Source organism: Natrix helvetica, assembly GCF_964273705.1.
Source record: "Natrix helvetica genome assembly, chromosome: 1".
Classification (NCBI taxonomy): domain Eukaryota; kingdom Metazoa; phylum Chordata; class Lepidosauria; order Squamata; family Natricidae; genus Natrix; species Natrix helvetica.
Genome location: NC_138548.1, coordinates 48,470,183 through 48,482,945, shown reverse-complemented (window position 1 = coordinate 48,482,945; position 12,763 = coordinate 48,470,183). Strand labels below are relative to the sequence as shown.

General features: G+C 41.3%; 1 protein-coding gene across 8 annotated transcripts in view; it reads right to left on the bottom strand.

The window, feature by feature from the left end:
* EML5 (EMAP like 5) overlaps positions 1-12,763 on the bottom strand; it is a 97,769-nt gene that overhangs the window by 66,212 nt on the left and 18,794 nt on the right. For 6 of the 8 annotated variants that reach the window (XR_014174101.1, XM_081938402.1, XM_081938408.1 and 3 more), the window contains exons 6-10: positions 5,762-5,897; positions 3,899-4,100; positions 2,603-2,740; positions 1,129-1,385; positions 298-510 (exon numbers count right to left, since the gene is read on the bottom strand). Coding sequence is in view for 7 of the 8 variants with exons in the window: in XM_081938402.1 (XP_081794528.1) it covers positions 298-510; positions 1,129-1,385; positions 2,603-2,740; positions 3,899-4,100; positions 5,762-5,897 (946 nt within the window). In the remaining variant the exon portion in view is untranslated. Of the gene's footprint in view, positions 1-297; positions 511-1,128; positions 1,386-2,602; positions 2,741-3,898; positions 4,101-5,761; positions 5,898-12,763 lie in introns of those variants that run through there. The other 2 variants (XM_081938404.1, XM_081938405.1) reach the window with 2 other exon arrangements.

The following is a 12,763-nucleotide window of genomic DNA, read 5'->3' as shown; positions in this document are numbered from 1 at the left end:
AGTCTGTGCTGCATCCAACCTTCTCTGAGCCTTAAAAGGGCTTCATAAGAGCCTTATATTTTAAGCTCCAATTGGATTCAATGTTTTGGAGTATCACCCTGATCTAACATGTTGTGAAATCTGTATCTTTTGTGGATGTGTGTGTTTCAGCTGACACAAGTGACAATGCCTTATCTGCCTCCTTCCCACCAGCACATATTTCTTTTAATTAGAACTGATCTCTTGAAAAGACATTACTTTGGTTTACTACCTTTATAAAACTTATTTCCATTAAAAGTACTTTACAAAAAATGTTACCTTTTCTTATACATGGATACCGAAAGAGCTTTACTGTTCCATAATCATCAGCTGTAACAAGAACCTGACCAACGAAATTTGCATCAACAGAATTGATATCATTCATCTCTGAATACTTAGGCCATATTCCATTAACTTCAAGGCCTGAAACTGAAGTCCATGAAGCCCACTGGATGCCCTTTAACTCTTCTTTGTTCATCACTTCTTTTCCACCTAGACAGAAAAAGATACCTACTTAATGATGCTCGTCAATTATAAAAAAAATTAAGTACTTTAAATAAATTCTGAATTTTAGAATTGTTGTATTTCACATGAAGAGTCTTAATGAAGTTTTAACCAAGCTGAGAAAAGGATCGTCTTTCTCTTTGTAAGAGAGTACTGAAAGAAACAACAGTAAATAGCACATTTGTTAAAGATTGTGGGGATATTAAAAACATTGTTAAACAGGAAGAAAGAACAACTAAAACTGTGTAGGCTTAATATTAATTGAATTGGAAGTATGTGTCAATATAGCTTACTCCCAAGAAATATTTATACAATATTGTAGCCTAAGGTATTCCAAAATGTATACTATCTCCAGCCTATTTGAGTTTAGCATACTTTTTGAACACAGCTATTCTGTTACGAATCATAAAGTTAGCCAACAAACGGAGTGATTTATGCTTTTATACTTGTTATTCTCAAATAGGGTTAAGCTTGATGAGAGTTGTTAGAGGAATAGTCATTACAGTTCCTATGAATATTCCACTAGGAATATGGCATATTAGGCAGCCCAACCCAAAATTCACTTATTTTTCTCTTGGATTATATAACAGTAGTAAAATATCTCACCAGGCATCCTATAAAAAAGACGTTTTCCACTACCATCATTGGTTTGCAAATATTTACTGTCTAAAGACCAGTCCATATGGGTTATAAAACTTGAGGATCCAACACATTCTCCAACCTTTTTATATCGTTGAATAACACCATAAATGTCAACAGAGCTGTCATTGGATCCAACTGCAAGGAAATTTCCATCTGGTGAATATTTTAATTCATGAATAGCTTCCTTCCTATCCTTAATGTGAACAACTTCTGTCATATCTCTGTAACACAAAAAATAGATAATATTGATTAAAGCTACATTTTAAAAAAATAATCTCTGTTGAATCTCTGTTACCTCGTGAATATATCTACATACTGAAATAATATGGAAATAGCTTGCCATTGCATTTATATTGTAAATACATACCTATTTCCCTGGCTCAGCTGATAAGGAGGAGAGCCTGTGGCTTAGTGGCTAATACATCTGCCTAATATGTAATACAGCCCAGGTTCGAATCCCAGTAAGGGTATGGCTAGCTGATGAGAGCTAATTAGCTTGAAATTGATCTATACTAGTCTCCCTTTATTTATTTATCAGCACAAATACAACACAAATATAAAAAGGCAACATTAAAAATATGATTTTCTGCCTGGATGGTCTCCTGCAGTGAGTCGATAGACAGAAAGAAGGAGTAGTGAGTTCCCTCCCATATTTGGGCATACCAGGGGTTGTAACACAAATACATACCTATTTCCCTGGCTCAGCTGATAAGGAGGAAAGCATGTGGCTTAGTGGCTAATACATCTGCCTAATATGTAATACAGCCCAGGTTCAAATCCCAGTAAGGGTATGGCTAGCTGATGAAAGCTAAATAGCTTGAAATAGATCTATACTAGTCTCCCTTTATTTATTTATCAGCACAAATACAACACACACACACACACACACACACACACATATGAATGGTGTATTAATTCATATTGTCCTAAGATAGTAATTATTTGTCTTGCTGCTGCCTAGTTTGTAGTGTTTTTAACTTGCATTTTATTTGATTTTGTTGTATATCTTTTGTTGAACTGGATTATTTCTTCACGTGTGTGTGTATGTATGCGTGTGCACTTGTACAGTATGCACACATGCTTACTATAAACCTAAAATCTTTTGACTACCGAATAGTTTAAAAATAAAGTAAATGAAACAATCAGATTAAAGCATAGAAGTGATGATCTTGCAGAAAAAATAAAATAAAATGCTTACTAATCAAGGCTACAGAAAACAACTTTCTGCAAATATATATATATATATATATATATACATTCTACATTCCACAGTGGCACATACAGTATGGGCATTTTAAGCAATTGCATTAAAAATGAGTACAAATGGGAAAAAAAATGGATGTACTACTTATGTCATGCAACTAGCCAGAAGAGGTTAAGAAAATTACTATTCATTGGGGAAAGCAAAGTTCATTTTATGTGAAAAGGTATAACCTACCTAACACGAAGTACTGTAAAAGAACCATCTTTCATTCCAAGAGCAAGATGAATTCCATCAGTGCTAACAGCTGCACAACGAATGGGTTCTTCCATGTTACACCGTGCAATTAGTGCATGATCTATAAGGCTCCATATTCTATAAGAAATGTATTTCATGCAAACAATATATTATTGCTTTTGCAGCAAAAAACAGAACTGATTTTCCCTTTACAAGCAGATAATTTTTCTTCTTTGTCTTCTAAATCAGACTGATATTGAGAGTTTATTCCCATCATGTCAAAATATATTTGAGTACTGAAGTGCAGTAATCCCCAACCTTTCTGGCTTGGCAGACCAGCTTAGGTTGTAGTGGTGGTGGCAGTGAAGGGGGGGGGGGTGGCGGAGAGGGGATGGTTTCACAAGTGCGTTGCTTTCACAAATGTAGCTTCGTGCATGTGTGCGCGTGACTCGCCCACTTCTGCAGCCTGGTTCTGAATGGGCTGCAGCCCAGACCTGGGGGTTGGGGACCCCTGCTGTAGTGCATAGTTCTCTGGCTTTATGGTTATTATCTAATTGCTTTGTCTGACTGCAGATCAATTTCTACTCAGTTCAAATTAGGTATACTATTATTACCATCTAAAAACATTAGTCCTTGCAATTCTTTGCCATCATACTATTATTTTCTGTTGCGGTGGGTTTGTTTGTTTTTTTGCTAATTTTAAAGCACCTGTTATATATATTTTTTGATCGTATATGTGCCTATATTTTGTTTCTTTTGTTTTTTTCCCCTTTTTTCCTTTTCTGTTATTATTTAAAAGCAATTAAACTATATTAAAAGGTATGCTATTATTACCACATATTGAAAATCTATCTGCCATGTCAGGTACCAATTATCTAATTATTCCACTTACTAGCCAGCCAGCTGCATAATACATTTACAAGTAATGCACAACTAGGTACAATTCATGCAATGAATTAACCTGATAAGGAATGAATCTGTATGAGCCATTGGAAAGAAAAGGAAGAAATATGTCACACGTCTTTATCTGATTCAGTCTGTTGAACATGTACAATATAGGGACATTTACATAAATTTCATCTAATTTTATGAGCATTCAGTTCCAAAAGATTTAATTGTGATAGTCACATTGTGGCATCAAAAGCTGATTTTACAATAAAGCAATAATTTTACTGGGCAGTAATTTGTATAATAAATTTATATAATGTATAATGATTTATATAACTAGTTTGTATTTTAGAATTCAAATGACACTTTATAGAATCTTGTATTTTTTTAGAAATCCATGGAGCTAACCTAACTGATCGATCATCACTCCCAGTTACGGCTAATGGTTTTGTAGGATGAACTGCCAGGGCCCAAAGCTCTCCTTCACAGTGTCCTTGCATAATAAGAAAAGGCTTATTGCGTTCATGCACCACAATTTCAAAAATTTCACTGTCTTGTGTTCCAACTAGGATGTGATCTCCTCGCCAACAAACACTCCTCACTGACAGACCTAGGAAGAAGTAAAACAATTGTTCAAGCATAGATTTCATACTCAATGTAATTGCTAGTAGATCTGCAAAATTGTTATTCAAGATAGCAGAAAACTAATTAAATTACACATAATGATTAACCCCAAAGAGAGGTTTTAGCTATAGAAAATATAGCATGCACAAATGTATTACAGCTGTGCATGTGTCTCAAAATTTGCTTTTCATCCAAGCAGTTTGTCTTTGATCATTTTGCCATACACCTGAAGAAAAGATGGTGCTACTTTAAAGACTGTACTCAGTAAAGTTAATGCAACTTTTAAAATCATGGGACTTCCCACCTCCCCCCAAATTCTTGTGCTTATGCAGGGTCCTACCACTTCTTCCAAATTATTTTTTAAATGGATCCAGCATTAACACCAATATCTACCTTTCTCTGTAAGATGATATGTATGTATTGTATGAACAAGTTAGAGGTCACTCAACCCCTACAAAGTTCATCAGAAATAATTCCTAAGAATAGTACATATGTGTGCAACCTAAGAAGCCCTATTTTAGCTAAACTCCTACATGTTTGGAGAATAAATTTGCTCATTTAACAATATGTCCAAAGTGATTGATCCAGATATTCCCATTCCAAGGCGCTAAGTTAGATTCTAAAATCTGTCTGCAAAATGTTCCAATAGTCAATAGAAGAAAACTGAGAGAGAAAATTAAAGATACAACAAAATAGAGCAGCATCAATAGATATGAAGCAGGAAGTCTAAGTTGAGCTAAAGAATGTAGACTGGTAGTCAGCTTGGATTACTAAATGGTTTGTCCTACAGGAGAAATTTTTTTTTTTTAAACTTGTGAGATATGCTCAAAATGATTGAGCAAAGTTACATTAATTTCTTTTTATCCCAATAGCTTGTTAAATTATAAAAGGATGCATATCTAATATCTGTTTAAATCCAAATGTTATTACAATTGTGTACATTATCACAGCCTTCTGTCAAAAGGCTAAACCAAGTAGAAATATTTTGGCAGATTTCTAATGAGAATCCTATTGAGGATTTGCTTATGTAATTAGCTTAATTATACCAAAGTCATAATCCATCAAATAGAATGTTCCCTTCATGATTTTCTTCATATTCCAATTATCATACCTCCAGTTTCTCAGTGATTAAAAGCATTAGTAAGCATGTTTTCTTATGACTCAGCAACAGCAGTATTGCAGTATAATAATTTTAAAGAACATCAGAGGGGGAGGATAAGAGGAGGGAGACTGAATATATGAGCAGAACTATAACTACATTGATTTAAACCCAAGTGGCAGAACCATTTCATGCATGAAATTTATCACAGTCTTATTATGACTCCAGATGCATTCCTAGCTTGGCAAAGCAAAGCTTAAATCTAAATTATATACGGATTTTCATTATTACATGCTCACATTCGGTGCTGATTATAATCAGGGCTAGGAAACATTATTTTATCACCAACAGAGTGCAAAGAACAACCAGTAGAACTACCTATTGATGAAAAAGGGCCACTTCTCTGCTGCCCAACTCCAGCTCTGAAAGTTATTCATTTGGAACACGAACTGATTTACTAGGTAGGAACATGTTTTTTTTCCTACTTCACACTTATGAAAAATTATCTCTTAAATAAACTGATTAAAATAATGCTTTTTTTTTTTTACCTTTATACCCCTGGTCGGTTTCCCTGAGATCAATTGCAGTAATGGGTTTAAAATTTAAATCCCAAAGACGAATGCAGCCATCCCTGCCACCAGTGGCAAAGCCTTCTTCACATGCATTCATGCTGAAAATTCCTGCCTAGCAGAGAAAAAAAGCACCACATATTTAATTAGAGATTGCTTCTAAAAAATAAAGTCACTTTCACATCAAGGAACATGATTATTCAAATAAGATAAATGTTTTTTTTATTTATAATGTCTCAGAATAACTAAACTAATAAGAGATATTGTATCTTAAAATAGAAAATAACAATTATATGCATGCTGGTATTGCTGGAAAATCCTTCCTTGAATGCAATTTATACATTCAAATTATGCATTACATAATTACAAAACACCATTGACAGCTTTCCATAATTTTTCAATAATCTGCTAACCGAAATAAAAATATGCAAAATGTCTTTCCAGTAGCACTTTCTATTATCATATCTGTTTCATTTAAGTTAATATTAAACCAGTTGTTTTAGTGTCATATACAGTAGCTGAAATATTTTTTAAATTTTTGTAGTTACAATAACTAGAGAAATTAGTCACAGATCAATTAATTCACTGGTGGGTTCTGGATCCCGGTCCAATCAGTACGGTGCAACGGGGCCGGGCGTCCACATGAATGCGCACAGCGCATGCATGCATACTTATAGACAGTGATGCTCCAGCTACTCAGCGGAGCGTCGCACAGGCACTGTATGCTCCATGCGCCTGTGCAGAAGTCCCGAACAGCTCAAATACAGGTAAGGAGCACGAGTGAGCGGGCAGGCCCTCCAGAGCACCGTACCATACCGGTACTTGGTGCTCCCAGCAGGCACCGGTACGCTCATACCGGGGCGTACCGGTTGTATCCCACCACTGAACTAATTACAACTTGCATGAGCTCTTTAAATGTAGATAATAGATTTTATGTACTAGCAACGCGGGTATTCCTAAGTGAAAACTATTATAATCAAATTATCTTTCACATACCGTTTCCCCGAAAATAAGACCTCCCTGGATAATAAGTCCAATCAGGCTTTTGAGCGCATGCATTAAAAAAGCCTTCCCCCAAAAATAAATCCTCCCTGAAAATATTGCCACACAGCAGCAGCCATGATGCTTGCTGCTTCCTGCACCTCAAAAATAATAAGACCTCCCCAAAATAAGGCTGTGCTTATTTCGGGGATCAAAAGAAAATAAAACCCTGTCTTATTTTCAGGGAACACAGTAGTATGTAGAACTATTGATAGAGGACAGTCCCTTTCTGTACTACAAGTTCAACAGTGCACTTCTTTAGAAGAGCTGTTCCTCTGGGCCAACTTCTAAAATCATTTAGAAGCAACCAAAATATCTCTATTGAGAATAGCATATCAGGGCTGATTTGATAATTACAGAACTGTCCCAAAATGTTCTATCTCATGCAAAAACATATAAAATTGCATGACAGATCAGGAACTGCAATGCTGAGGGAAAAACAAACTGCAGATAATACAACTGCAACACAATGACAAGAAAATAAGAATGATTTCAAATCTCAACTCCCTCTTTGACAAAAGTGAATAGGGTTACATTTTGAGCTGTCAAATCAGATCAAATAAAAGTAGAAATTTTATAATGATCATAACCCAGCATAAGGAAGGTGAGTACAGTAATTAGAAAAGCACAAAGAGTACCTCAAGAATCAAAATTAAAAATCTAAGATAAAATATGAAAAGCAATAAGAGATAAAAGATGTGAATTAAAAACTAACCATATATATATATATAAAGCAAGAATCTAAAGCAGAGAGGTCAAACTCAAGGTGCCCGGGCCAGATCCGGCCCATAGGATGCTTAGATCTGGCCTGTGGGCCATCCTGGAAATATCAAAGGACCGGCCTGTGGTGCCTCTGCCAGACAAAATTGGCTATGCCGCCGCGCCGCCCCCCGCGCAGATAAGGCTGTGGAGGCCAAAAACCTCCAGGTGGGCCTTCAGGGCTTCTACGCAGCCCATTTTTGGCCAGGAGAGTGCTGCAGGAGGGTGTGGAGCAAAAAAATGGGCCGTGTGGAAGCCCAGGACTTCCGTGTGGCCTGTTTTCAGTGGGCAGATTGCTACAGCAGGCCTCGCTTGGACTGGATTACAATTATATGGCCTCAGGTATGTGCCTGATCTGGATAGAAAACAAGCAACATCCTATGTTAATACTACAATTTAGTGCCAGATTTTACATACTGTAGGTCCATTTCATCAACAGTCAACCATCTATTCTATATTCCATATTCTGTATTCCATTTTGTATCTATAATTGACAGCCATTTCTGTTTACTATCCTGGAAATTTACCTCTGCTGTTAGACCTTGTATTATGCTATTGTATGCTATTATTTATGATAAAGTTTTTATTATTAGTTGAACAATAAAAATACAATGGTATGAATAACTTTTTTGCCTGGAAAAGCAATTTACTATTAAACAATAGGATATAAATTTAGAAATAAAGAGTTTAGTAGAATATGAAGAATAAGTAATAAATGTTTTCAGTAGATTAGATTAGATTAGATTTATTGGATTTATATGCCGCCCTTCTCCCAAGGACTCAGGGCGGCGTACAGCATTAAAAAACACATAGTACAAAAGTTAAAAGGAAATTAGAAACAGTCCAAAAAACAAACCCAATTTATATAACACTCATATTTTAAAAATTAAATAAAATTAACAGGCCAGGCCGGCTTGCTGGAAAAGCCAACTTTTTAGGGCGCGTCGGAAGGACCGGAGGTCAGGGATTATGCGAAGCTCCGGGGGCAGCTCATTCCAGAGGGAAGGCGCTCCCACAGAGAAGGCTCTCCCCCTGGGGGTCACCAGCCGACACTGTCTAGCCGACGGCACCCTGAGGAGACCAACTCTGTGGGATCGTACTGGACGGTGGGAGGCTATTGGTGGCAGTATGTGGTCTCACAGGTACCATGGGCCTAAGCCATGGAGCGCTTTAAAGGTCAAAATTAGTACCTTGAATCGCACCCAGAAGACAACGGGTAACCAGTGCAGGCCACCTAAAAGGGGTGTAACATGGGAGCACCTAGGTACCCCCATGGCAACCCGCGCAGCCGCATTCTGGACCAGCTGAAGCCTCCGGGTGCTCTTCAAGGGCAGCCCCATGTAGAGAGCATTGCAGTAGTCCAGGCGAGAAAGGACGAGGGCACGAGTGACTGTGCACAGAGCATCCCGATCCAGGAAGGGGTGCAACTGATGTACCAGGCGAACCTGGTAAAAGGCCCCCCTGGTCACGGCCGTCAGATGTTCTTCTAAACTAAGCCGCGTATCCAGGAGGACTCCCAGATTGCGAGCCTTCTCTGAGGGGGCTAAAATTTCTCCCCCTATCATCAAAGATGGAGCAAGATGCACAAATCGGGATGACGGAAACCACAGCCACTCAGTCTTGGAGGGATTGAGCCTGAGCCTGTTCCTCCCCATCCAGATCCGCACAGCCTCCAGGCATCGGGACATCACGTCGAGGGCATCGTTTGGGTGGTTTGGGGTAGAGATGAAAAGTTGGGTATCTTCAGCATATTGATGATACTGTACCCCAAAACCACGGATGATCTCGCCCAGCGGTTTCATATATATGTTGAACAGTAGGGGTGAGAGAACCAACCCCTGGGGCACCCCACAAGTGACGCGCCTGGGGGTCAATCTCTGCCCTCCAGTCAACACAAACTGCAACCGATCCGATAGGTAGGAGGAGAACCACCGTAAAACGGTGCCCCCCACTCCCAACCCCCCAAGTCGTCGCAGTAGGATACCATGGTCGATGGTATCGAAAGCCGCCGAGAGGTCTAATAGGACCAGGACAGAGGAGCAGCCCCTGTCCCGGGCCCGCCAGAGATCATCGACCAACGCGACCAATGCCGTCTCTGTGCTGTACCCGGGCCTGAAACCCAACTGAAACGGATCCAGGTAGACAGCTTCATCCAGGTACTGGGGAAGCTGACGTGCTACCACACTCTCGACAGCCTTCGCTACAAAGCGAAGGTTGGAGACTGGACGGTAGTTGGCTAAAGAAGCTGGGTCCAGGGAAGGCTTCTTAAGGAGGGGCCTCACCACCGTCTCCTTCAAGGCGGTGGGAAAGAACCCCTCTCTCAATGAAGCGTTGGTAATCGCTTGGAGCCAGCCTCGTGTCACCTCCCGGGAAGCCGAAACTAACCACGAGGGACACGGGTCCAGCACACAAGTGGCAGCACTGAGTCTCCCCATAATCCTGTCCATGCCCTCGGGGGTCACAGGGTCAAACTCATCCCAGATTGTCTCCTCAAGATTCATCCCCGTCGGCTCGCCCAAATCTACCCAGTCAGAGTCCAAGCCTGTCCGGATTTGAGCGATTTTATCCTGCAGATACTGAACAGATTCTTCAGCCCTACCTGCAAGGGGTCTTCCCCAGTTCCTCGGTTAAGTAAGGAATGGGTCACCCTGAACAGGGCGGCTGGGCGGTTATCTGCGGACGGAATAAGAGCGGAAAAATGTTGCCGTTTTGCCGCTTCCATTGCCACTAAGTAGGATTTAATATGAATTCTTACTAGTGTTCTATCAGATTCGGACCGGCTGGCCCTCCAGCCACTCTCTAGGCATCTTTTCCGGCGTTTCATCTCCCGGAGCTCCTCGGTAAACCAGGGAGCCACCCGGGATCGACACCGGGTCAGAGGCCGCAAAGGCACAACGCGATCCAAGGCCCCAGCGGCCGCCCTATCCCAGGCTTCCACTAGGGCTTTGGTCGAGTTGTGAGCAAGGGATTCAGGAAAAGTCCCAAGCTCCATCAGGAACCTTTCGGGGTCCATCTGGTGCCTGGGGCAGAACCATCTGGTCGGTTCCGCCTCCCTGCGGCGAGGGGTAGCAGTATGGAAGTCAAGCCTGATGAGGAAATGATCAGACCATGACAAGGGTTGAATAGAAATATCCCCTAAATCTAGATCATTCATCAAGAAAAATCAGGTCGAGCGTGGGTCCCCCATTATGGGTGGGGTCTTGAATTAACTGAGTTAGGTCCATAGCTGTCATGGAAGCCATGAACTCCTGAGCTGACTCGGATGTCTCGCCAATGGAAGGCAGATTGAAATCCCCCAGGACCATAAGCCTGGGGAAATCAACCGCCAATCCAGCTAACACATTCAGCAGCTCCGGCAGGGCCGATGAAACGTAGCAGGGAGACAGATATGTAACAAAAAGGCCCACCTGAGCTCCAAGGCCCCACTTCACAAAGAGGGACTCACACCCGCCTATCTGAGGCACAGTGACCTCCTGAGGTCTGAGACTTTCCCTAATAACCACCGCTACCCCCCCCCTGCCCTGGGCTCTCGGCTGGTGAAACGCCCAGAAGCCTGGTGGGCATAGTTCGCTAAGGGGCACCCCCCCCTCATGGCCCAACCAGGTCTCCGTAATGCACGCCAGGTCCGCTCTACCCTCTTATATGAGGTCATAAATGAGGGGAGCCTTATGTACCACAGATCTGGCGTTAAGCGACACCAGCCGGAGACCAGGGTCCTGTAATCCCGGGCACCCGGGAGTGCGAGAAGGGCAATGAGGGTCAGAACGTGCGATCACTCTTAAACAGCAAACCCGCGTCCTCCGAACATCATTTGGCCCTCGCCCCCCACCATATCTGCCTCTCCCACAAACAGTAGAGATGGTGAACCCCCCAATGGAATGGCTTAATGTCTCCCCCGGAATCCCAACCCTTCCTAGCCCTCCCAACCCGCGCCCATTAGTTAGCGCTGGCCTGTGCCCTGGCAGACTCCCCCCCAAGCCTGTCTGAGCCATCCGAATCAACCCCCCCTCCCCCCCTTAAAATTTGGTTTAAAAGCCCCTGTAAAAAACCCTTAAGAAGTCTCTTCTTCGCATGCCACCTCTCAGGATCCCAAGATCCGTCATTAAGGAAGCGTCTTGATAGGCCAGAAGGCCATCCCCGAGAAAGGGGGAGTTCCTGGAGGGAATAAAGTTCTGTCGCAGTATAGCATAGTAATGAACTGTCGAAAGAAAGAAGGGGAAAAAATGAATCTTCAGCCTGTGTCAAATGCTCACCATGGCCACCCGGCCACGCCCACCCGGCGACAGCTCACCCGGCCACAACCACCACCACCACGCCCGACTCTGGCCACCACCATCCCCAGCCCTCTGAGGTAAAATACATCCCTGATGTGGCCTTCAATAAAATTGAGTTTAACACCCCTGATCTAAAGGAAGGGTTGGGATTCCGGGGGTGTATGGGTACAGAGAAGTTAAACATTAGTTTGTGGAAGATTATATCTTTCAAGTTACAAAGCGCTCTAAAGTAGAGAACTGGATGATCATTAGGTCTGGTTTATAACTTAGATCATAATCCAACGAATTTTGAGCACTGCTGCAGAGAATCTGTGCAAAGTGAGGGCATCTGTGGACATGCCAGTGGGATACTATCAAGTTGCTGCTCTCCCTTCTCTGCCATCTGATTGGCTATCAAGCCCCTCTTCCCTCCAGGAAGGCTGGAGTTCTGGCAAGACTCAGTGAAGAATCAATACAACATGGGTGGCAAAGCAGAGGTGCCATTTCTTTAGCAGGGAGACATCCTTTGGCTTGTCCAGTGAAAGAAACCAGCAGCTGTTTCTCCTGTATGTCAGATAATGAATGTGGTCTATAATCATATTTCTCCTTTCTATACATTGTGTTTGGGAGTTTTTTTATACAGTATGCTAAATTTGGAGATGAATATTCATGAAGCTTTATTATAATTATGTGTGCAAGAGAGTTTACATAAGGCATTAACAGAAGCAAAAATGCTGTTATTTAATTCTAAATGATTAAAAAAATCAAAATCATAAAATGCTTCATGCCTGTTTATATATTTATATAATTAATAAATAAATTGCCAAGCAACTCTGGTTGTTAAGAAGTTAAAAGTCAGTTTGGTCTAGTGGTTAAGGTACCAGGCTAGGTCAGGAAACTAGTCCTGCCTTAAGTATAGAAGCCAGCT